Source organism: Ixodes scapularis, unplaced genomic scaffold (genome assembly GCF_016920785.2).
Source record: "Ixodes scapularis isolate PalLabHiFi unplaced genomic scaffold, ASM1692078v2 PGA_scaffold1__304_contigs__length_218370807, whole genome shotgun sequence".
Taxonomy (NCBI): Eukaryota; Metazoa; Arthropoda; class Arachnida; order Ixodida; family Ixodidae; genus Ixodes; species Ixodes scapularis.
In genome coordinates this window covers 18,013,932-18,024,319 of record NW_024609846.1, presented here as the reverse complement: position 1 = coordinate 18,024,319, position 10,388 = coordinate 18,013,932, and the positions used below count along the sequence as shown (strand labels likewise).

General features: G+C 46.1%; 1 protein-coding gene across 1 annotated transcript; it reads left to right on the top strand.

Annotated features, from left to right (window-relative positions):
- Positions 1-8,586: 8,586 nt before the first annotated feature.
- On the top strand, positions 8,587-9,648 carry LOC120849899 (uncharacterized protein K02A2.6-like). Its single transcript, XM_040222181.1, has one exon. It carries the CDS (start codon positions 8,587-8,589, stop codon positions 9,646-9,648), a length of 1,062 nt encoding a protein of 353 aa, XP_040078115.1.
- Positions 9,649-10,388: the final 740 nt, after the last annotated feature.

The window sequence follows — 10,388 nt, the reverse complement described above, 5'->3', positions numbered from 1 at the left end:
GGGCTGACGTCAGGACTCCCTTAGCGAAAACTAATACGTTTGAAATATACCACATTCTAATTTGAGTGTATATGAAATACAGTTCATAATTTTAAGTACACGAAAAATAGACCGAAAATATAAACTTCTTTTTTTTTACTTAGTACTAAAATATACTTCTAAAAATCATTTTAAAATACCTTTACTTAAACTACATTTGAAGTTCCCTTCATGCGTTTTGAAATATGTAAATAGTAAATTAATAGGCACAAAATACCTTTCACGTATATTTCTCGAAATATTTATTTAATTCATGCAAAATATACTCCAACCCTAAAAAAATGGAGCAATCAAAAATACGTGCAGAATACTCTTAAAATACCTGAAAATCGTAAATACTGTTGTGTTATACTCGAAGTACCTTTTGACTTCAATACTTTGGTAGTTTGACTTAAACTACCAAAATATTGAAAAGCTCCCCTTCTAGAAGTTCACTTCAAGTAGATATGGAGTACACTGAAGCGCCTAAATACAACATTTGATTAGTTTGTCAACTGAATTACGGGGCATCGCACTGATAAATCAGCCCAGTTTATGTTATTGTTTCCTCTTTTCTATCAAGGACACATCTGATCAGTTCCTTGCACACCAATCACAAACGGGGTTCGGGGACTACAACTACAATATTTGCTGATGCTGGAAAGCTTCAGCAGGTGCTGTGACCAGATACGTTTGGAGTGGTTTTGTTAGCACAATGTTAGTTCACTGAACGTGTATACTCACCATTGTACGTGATGTGAATAGTGACTTTAATATAGTGATATTAACTACCATATTAAATAGTCAACTACTAAAATGGAAATGCAAAACAACTACTGTAAAATATTTATTTTTCGCGGGCTCAATATTTCGCGATTTAGGTCAAAGTTGGAGTTTTGGAATAATTCGCAAATTCTAATTTTCGCGACGCGCTGGGATCGCAATATAGATTTTAATATTTTTGCATTTTGTCGGAATTGTTCACGGGACCTATTTTTTGGAATTGTAGGCGATTCGCGAACTTTGCGAGAATTAGGTCCTCACGAAAATAAAGTAGTTTACAGTATTTTAATGTGAAGATACTGCCTTGATTCGCTTCGTCCTGAGTGGTGCTACGCAGAGAAGCAATAACATGTATTTTATGAGCCGTTTGTGTGGATATTGTTTTAAGGACTGCGCCGAATTTTTATTAGTTGTACCAATGCCTTTTACTAAGAGATATCGTCCACGAACATCAAAACACTGTTTCCCCTTTGACAGACTCCCGAGGAGAAGATCGAATACTTGGAACCTTAATAAGCGCAGAGGTGGTCACCGAGAAAATGATTACCTTCAATATGTAGGCTATATAAGGCTCTAGAGCAGTCAACGGGACTGTGAATGGGCTGTTCAGTGCGTCATGGTGCTTGTGTTTGTGTTGGTTTCTAATGTACCTTTGTGAGATGTATGTAGTAGTGCCTTCAAATACCACAGGGACACCATTTGCTGACAAGATCGAAAATAAAAAAAAAATTGTGTAACCGGTTTTTAATGCACAAATGGCATCTTGAGTGTGAAGGGATAATATTGTTGGTATATCTAAATTATTTTTTGATTCATATTTATAATGTATTTTAAATACATTACGCGCGTATTTCGAATGCGGCCAAAATAATACAGAATAAATACAAAATGAATATTCGTACTAAATATATTTCAACTACGTTTGAAGTACGGCCTCTTTTTGCTAAGGGCTCGCCCATCCCGAGCAGATGGCAGGGAGCCAATCAACGCAAACTACCACTATCATCTGTGCCTGAGTCACCGCGACCCAGAGCCGTGTATGGAGAGAGTTTGACCATTCGTTGGGAAGTATAGGAGACAAATGAGGAGGCGCCATCGGCCGAAAGCGGACTGGGCGTGTTCCAGGGCGTCTTCAGAAATTCTACTGTGACCAACTATAAGCCGGAAATAATACCTTGGCGGTGGTCGCGAGAAAAGAACCTGATAAGGACATCGGAGTAACTCTCGGTGACTGAAAATATGGTACACGTGATCTTTCCATCACGCTCTTTCAAAATGATGGTGGAAGAGTGCGACTAGCGGAACGATCGACATAATCCTTACGCCAAACGCCGAGAGCCGGGAATCTGCCGTCCGAGCGGTCACAGTCTGTCTGAGCAAAACAAAGTTGAGCGGCGCATTCGTTTCTTAGATCTTTCTTCATGATCATGATCGAAACATCACGTGCACCCTATTTTCAACAACGAACAGTTACTACACTTCACTCTTACGCGCTTATTAAAACTATTTACGAACATATACTATTGGATCAGAAGTGTTTCTCGCTACAACCGCTAGAGCATTCTTTTCGGCTTCGGGTTGATCAAGAGAGCATGCCAAGCACTCTTCCGAGTCTAGAGCATGCCCTGGCTCTGCCCGCGCCTCCCATTGACCAAACTCCCTCTATACACGGCTCTGTCGCGACCCACTGATATATATGTATATTTGCTAGATGGCGTTTAACCAGCTCCGCTATGGACAGGAATGCGACCACGGTCGGTCATCTTTTTGTTAGAGTTATATTCTGTCTAGACATTAGAGTAATTTGGCGGACAGCGTTTTGGCAGCAGGGTACCAAACAAATAGCCGTGGGTCTAGTACACTGTACCGTGGTTGATATTTCGTGATTGATTGAAGTTATTCGACGAAGCAGATTACTGAAACCCAGCGTTAACGGTAGCCTTATATTTGAGGACCCGGCGAAAGTTTAACGAAAGCGCAGCACCGGTGGAAAGTAGCCGAGCTAGCATCGAAAGCAGACGCCTTACCGGGAATGGGCCCATCCGCGGTTCGACATTGTTCACAGGTGGTGGTGTGATTTCGTTGCTGGTAAAGTCGTATGATCCCGAACGCTTGGATACGGATCAAGGGACACCGTGGATGTGCTCGCGATCATTCAGGGAATTCTCGCGAGAGTATATATTCACTGGGGTCTCTCCATAAACTTGTGTGCCGATGTGCCCGTAAGTGATTCATATATTTTTATACCATATATTCGCCTGTGACGTTCTCAACAAAATTCATTTAAACGAAGTGAATTGTTCACGACCTATTGATGACGGGGGGCCCTTGCCCGATGGAGCACTATTGCGATAAGACATAAGAGGATCCGGAGATACGCAAAAACGTGTCTGCGCCCAACCATGGATTAAAGCCGCTTTCGTTCGGAGCTATGCTCCTTATCCCCTGGGGCAGTGATTTCGTAAAGCTTTCGCCAGGTCCTCAAATATCAGGCTACGGTTCACGCCGGGTTTCAACAATATGTTTCGTTGAGCAATTTCAATCAAGCAAGAAATATCGGACACGGCTATTTTTATGGCAGCCTGCCACCTCAGCTGCCACAACCCTGTCTGCGATAGATAGATGATAGTGGCTGTACCAGCTCTTCCTTATTTAATGGGTGGTGGATCGCGCCATCATATGCTTCGTTTCGTCGCCTGTTCCTTCGTGACAATATACAATTTACATTGTCGACAACATTCACTTCACGACGATCGGACGGAATCCGGATTATTTTAGAGATTGTTTTGAAGACAGATGTTTTTTTTTGGCATTAAAGCAATAAATAAACGGAAATGTTTGTTCCGTCCTTCACGGTGGGCCCAACAGCTATTTTTTTAGAAGACCCGGAACATAGTCAGGAATACTTTTCGAACTTATCTCTACAGAAATAATTGTCCAAAAAGGTCGAACGACCCGCGTAACGAGCTGCTTGACGCAGGCTTTCTTCATTGGTTTGCCGCCAAGTCCGTGCGGGCTACGAGACCTGGTATTTCCTGGTTCTCTCAACGGAAGATAATACAAAACGGGTAAGGATCCTTAAAAAACAAATATATCAAACCTTTCAAAAACTTTCGGCAAACTCCCAGGCACATTAGGTGGTTGCGAGTTGCGCTGACCAGGTTTCCACAGCTTAGAAGGATGACAGACATTTCTGGCTGATAGGGGTCGTCCGGTTCGCAGAATGAAGAATCCGCAACGCTGTTTTTCTTTAAAGCACGCGGTTGCTCGAATAACTTGAACGCCGATCGAAGCCGCGCACGAGAATTTTTCACTTCTAAAACGTCACAAATATGATGGGCTAAACTCGTAAACATCTGTCTGTGGAAATGACGAGAACGATATCAAAGGGGCGTGGGAAGAACTGACGTTTGTGCGATTCACAACTAGCGCAGACTTTCTTGGTTTTGGTTTCAATTCGGGTTTTGGCGTGACTGACACGCATTTGCTACTGTTCCTCATTCCGTATGAGTATGCGGTTGAGGTCGCTGAGTCGCGATCGCCGAGTATGAAAGCAGATTGGCAAACCTTTCCCAAAGTTTCATTTGTATTTAAATAAAAATCAGCGCTTTGACTGAAGCGCTAGGACAGTAAAACGATGTAATTTACACCGTGTAAATGCTCCTCGAATTTTCTTTGTCTTGCGAGAAACACAGATATTCGGCAACAATTTAAGAAAGGCCACGAATTTCATCAGCGCTCCACTGCTTTAAGGTCATGAATGGGCAAACTCTTGTGTTGCTGAAAAATCATAGCGCGGGAGCGGTATACCAAAATATGAGCACACACACGCTACGGCGCGAATTCTATTTGGATCGCGATAAGTTACCTCAAGGCCCACGAGGGAGGCGTCGGCGCACCTCAGCTCGGAACTCGTATAGCGAAAGCTCGCCCAGCAGAACCCAGGGATCCCAGGTTCAATACCCACTCCTGCTCATTTACGGCGGTGACCTCGGCCGGTATATGGATATAATGGACAAAAAAACTGCTCCGACTTTACCCAACAAAATTAACAATTTAATCTAACGTTTCGTCTCCCATGCGGGAAACATCGTCAGTGAAACCTACAAGCAGGAATGAGGGAAAAAACTTCAACAGTCCTATTTAAGCAAGTCCGCGTACACATGGGGGGGGGGGGGGGGGGGGCGCGGTTGGAATTGCAAGCTGATGAGTCACTTCGGATGAACCATGATTCCACGAACCTGCGTGGACCCCACCTTTGTTCGCGCGCCAGAGTGGACGCATTCTCAAAGTCGAAACAGTGACCCGTATTCCAACAATGGCCTACGAGTTCTGTCTTCGCTCTTGTCGCATGAGTGGCCTTCGCCACGTCCCTTTTGTGTTCGTTTAAGCGAGTGCAGCGCTTCCGGCCTGTCTCCCCAATGTAGGATGCGTCACAGTTTAGTCAGTTCACTTTATACACAACACCGCACTGGGACTCTGGGGGGTGTAATCTTTAGGTTTAGAAATGAGGTCGCGTAGTTGACGGTGGGGTTTGAAAGCAGTGCGGATATTCAAAGGGGCGAGGGCCCTGCGAATGGACTCAGGACCGCCTCTCAAATAGGGTATTGTTACTTGACCTGTCCTAAGTCGTCCATTATCCTGACTTCTTCTTTGCCCCATCTGTTTGCGCGTGTTATCAATAAAGCGTTTCGGATAATTCCGCTTCATCAACAGGTCAACAATAACAGCATCCTCAGAAGCGCGCAATTGAGGATTAGAAGAAATGCGTTCGGACCGATGTAGTAAGGGTTTTACGACATCCCTTTTATGTTCGACAGAATGGTGCGAGTTGTCGAACATAAAATGTCTGTCGTAGAAACCTTACTACATCGGTCCGAACGCATTTCTTCTAATCCTCAATTGCGCGCTTCTGAGGATGCTGTTATTGTTGACCTGTTGATGAAGCGGAATTATCCGAAACGTTTTATTGATAACACGCGCAAACAGATGGGGCAAAGAAGAAGTCAGTATAATGGACGACTTAGGACAGGGCAAGTAACAATACCCTGTAGCAGCTAGCCAACGATGGCACCACTGGAAGAAGAGAAAGATACGACGGACACGGGGCACGAGAGAATAAAAAGCATTCATTCCGAATCGCCATTCTGGCTGATGCGTGCTGCTTCGTACATGGTGGCAGCGGCTAAACTTATCGTGAGCGAGGCACGTAAGTCACCAGCCTATGCAGGAAGCCAGAACTGACAACAGTGGCAACGCGACCTAGGACCGCGAAGGGCGCCCACGAGAGCAGACAGCGAGCATCATGACCTGTCTGTTGCCCCCGCCGAAGCAGCTAGACCTAACCGGCGAGCCTTGGAATACATGGAAAACGTGGATCACGGAATTTGAACTCTTTGCGGTGGCAACGCACCTGAAGGACCAGCCAAGCAATGTTCAAGCCGCAACGCTCCTCGTCTGCATCGGAGAGGAAGGTAGGCGGATTTACAGCACCTTCACATTCGAAAACGATGCCGACAGACAGAACATACAAGTTCTGAAGGACAAGTTTGAGCAGCACATGAAGCCAGCTATAAACCTAACGTACCACGAATTTGTTTTTGGAAAGAGAGATCAAAAAGACGGAGAGAAATTCGATGAGTGGTTGACCGAGCTAAGGATCCTCGTGCGAAACTGCGAGTACGGTGTTGTCGAACAACGCATGTTGAGAAGCCGAATAATACTCGGGACTAAAGACAAGCAGCTACAGCGAAAGCTTATCAACGACAATCCCACTTTTGCGAAAGTACTCGAAATGTGCCGAACAAAAGAACGAACGCAGGAGCAGTTCAACAAAATCCGCAAAGAGTATGACCAAAATGAGGATGACCGAAGTGAGGACCCACCAGGAATACAGGCGCTGCGAAAAGACCAAGCGACATGCCGCTGTTGTGGTTTCGTACACCGCACGAGCGCATGCCCGGCTACAGGAAAGCAATGCCTTAGCTGTGGCAAAGTTGGACATTTTGCAAAATGCTGCAGCAAAGGCCCACAGTCATCTAACAGCCGACAGCAGCGCCAAGGAAAAAGAGGAAGAGAATACGACCACAAAGTCCGCCAAGTTGAGAGCGACGACATTGACGAAAGCGATGAAGACTATCTGCTCTGTCACCTAACAGTTAACAGAATAGACAAAGAAGACCGCTGGAGTGAGACAATACAGTTCGAAAAAGACCGCCTACGCTGCAAGCTCGACACAGGAGCAAATTGCTCCGTAATCCAAAGGAGATTACTCAGCTTGATCTCAAGTAAAAAAGTCCGCAAGTGTGACACTACACTGTCATCGTTCTTTGGCCACAAAGAAAAAGCGTTTGGAAGAGTTACCCTGAAAGTGTCAACTGGAGCCTCAACGACCCAAGAGGAGTTCTTTGTGGTCAAAGATGATGTACCAGTGACACTGGCGGGAGAGCTGAGTGAGTGGCTCGGATTGATCAGACGCATAGCTACAGTCACAGAAGGACCCAACGAGGCGACAAAGGAAACAGCTACAAGCTTGAGCGATCCTACGGGACCATATGCAGATGTCTTCCTTGGACTTGGAAATGTCAGGGGCTTTACATACAACATGAAAGTAAACCCTGGTAGAAAAGGTATTGTACGCCCAGCAAGAAAGGTACCGGTGGCTCTCCAGGAGAAGGTCAAGCGCGAGCTACATAGAATAGAGAAAGAAGGGGTAATTATGAAAGTCAAGGAGCCGACCGAATGGTCCAGCTTCAGGGTAGTTGTCCCAAAGAAAGACAAAGAGCGCATCTGCATGGATCCAGTAGAATTGAACAAAGCTCTGAGAAGAGAACACTACCCAATGGCTACAATGGATGACATCGCCACCCGAATTGCCGGAGGGAAAGTGTTTTCGGCTCTGGACGCATCTTCTGGGTTTTGGCAAATAGAACACGACGAAGAGAGTTCGAAGTTGTGCACAATGAGTACTCCCTATGGGAGGTACAGGTCCAAAAGGATGCCCTTTGGGATAAGCACAGCTCCTGAAGTTTCTCAGCGCGTCATGAACGAGATTTTGGAAGACCTCCCCGGAACAGCAGTTGTGATGGACGATATACTAGTCTGGGGTAAAACCCAGCAAGAACACGATGAAAACATTAGGCGCCTGCTGCAACGCTGTCGAAATGTGAACCTACGACTGAACCCGAAAAAGTGTCAATTTGGCAAGACAGAAGTTCGTTATCTCGGGCAAGTACTAACCGGAGACGGCATCACCGTGGATCCAGACAGGATCCAAGACATCCTGGAAGTGAAAGAACCTAGAGATCCCAAGGAACTTCGAACATTCCTTGGAATGATCACATACCTCCCTAACTTCATACCACGACTTTCGGAGCGAGCAGCACCGCTGCGGGAACTGCTAAAGAAGGAGAGCGCGTGGGTATGGACAGAACAACAGCAAAGAAGCTTTGAAGACCTGCGGGATGCCTTGACAAAAGCACCAGTGTTGGCATACTACACACCAGGAAAGCCCATAACGCTCTCAGTCGACGCAAGTCAATACGGCGTGGGAGCCGTTATCACCCAGGAAGGAAAGCCACTAGCGTATTCGTCGAGATCCCTGACAGCAGAGACAAAGTATGCGCAAATCGAGAAGGAGTTGCTTGCTATTGTTCACGGATGTACCAAGTTTCACCATTACATATTCGGACAGCCGTGTGTAACAGTAGAATCGATCACAAGCCGTTGCAAGCTATTTTCACCAAACCACTGCATCAGTGTCCGATGAGACCCCAACGAATGAAGATGGCTCTCCAGAAATACTCGTTGCAAGTGAAGCATATACCGGGGAAAGAACTGCTGCTAGCAGACGCACTTTCACGTTTTCCCGCTAAGGAAACACTGGAAGAAGAGGAAAAGTTCCGAGTAAACGCGCTAGAGCACATACCAGTTCCTCAAGACCGCCTTCAAGAAATCCGAGAGGCAACCGCAAGTGACGCACAACTGCAACTGCTGCGTCAGTATGCGCGGACTGCATGGCCGGAAGAGAAAGACCAAGTGCCGCAACTTGGAAGGCCTTTTTGGTCATACCGGAAGGAAATCTATGAAGAAGATGGACTTGTACTCCGATCGAACAAGCTAGTTATACCTACAGCTATTAGGCAAAAGATCATCAACCTGCTGCACGCAGCACACGCAGGCAAGGAGAAGATGAAAAGAAGAGCTCGAGATATCCTGTTTTGGCCAGGAATCAACGCTGACATCGAGGGCAAGTACGACAACTGCAGCATATGTCAAAAGTACAAGCCCAGAAATGTCAAGATGCCACTCTTGAGTCATGGGGTGCCAGCACTGCCTTGGCAGTATGTTAGTGTGGATTTCTTTACTCATCAAGGACGGGATTTCATAATCATGTTGGACTGCAACTCATTTAACTTCGAGGTCGAAGAAATGAAAACCACCACAGCTTCCAAAGTTAAAGAGTTTTGCTTGAAGGCCTTCGCAACACACGGACTCCCTTCAAAACTTTTAAGTGATAATGGCCCGCCGTTTGGGAGCCACGACTTCAAAAAGTTCCTGAAAAACTTGAAGATCGAGCAAGTAGCTTCAAGCCCTTACCATGCCCGATCAAATGGCATGGCCGAACGAGCCGTGAGGCAGGCGAAACAATTGCTGAGAAAAAGTGCAAACACGGAAGAGTTTTACTATGCACTTCTTGAATGGCGCAACACTCCACGAGACGAGGTCCTCCAATCACCAGTACAAAGATTGATGAGCCGGCATACAAGAACGCTGTTGCCCGCCAGGCTTGAACATTACCTACCTGTTACCGTACCGCCCGAAGCCGTCACACAACGCCTCACATAAATAAGGCAACAACAGAAGGCTAGCTATGACAAGTCCTCTCGAGCACTAGCAGATATTGAAACAGGTTCTCAAACTACCGTCTATAACAGCCTCAAGCATACGTGGTCACCTGCAATAGTAGTGGGCCATTCTACATCAAGATCCTACAACATTCAGACCCCGGAAGGACAAGTGCTTCGGAGGACACGCGAACACTTAATCCCAGTGGCACAATCCCACCAAAAGACGACCTCCGAGGTTACAGAGCCAGTAAACGAGGGCCTAGTTAAGTCTGAGCCGCGCCTGCTGATTCGAAGAGGAACAAGGGATAGAAGACCACCACAACGATATGGAAATGACCACGATATTTAGATTTACACAGATCTCTAAACTCGTTTTTTTTTCTGAGAAAGGAGATGTAGCAGCTAGCCAATGATGGCGCCACTGGAAGAAGAGAAAGATACGACGGACACGGGGCACGAGAGAATAAAAAGCATTCGTTCCGAATCGCCATTCTGGCTGATACGTGCTGCTTCGTACATACCCTATTTGAGAGGCGTTCCTGAGTCCATTCGCAGGGCCCTCGCCCCTTTGAATATCCGCACTGCTTTCAAACCCCACCGTAAACTACGCGACCTCATTTCTAAACCTAAAGATTACACCCCCCCTGAGTCCCTGTGCGGTGTTGTGTATAAAGTGAACTGTCTAAACTGTGACACATCCTACATTGGGGAGACAGGCCGGAAGCGCTGCACTCGCTT

Bases quoted from the DNA above. Each gene is read 5' to 3' on its own strand.
- LOC120849899 (XM_040222181.1), top strand. From the start codon at position 8,587: ATGGCTCTCCAGAAATACTCGTTGCAAGTGAAGCATATACCGGGGAAA.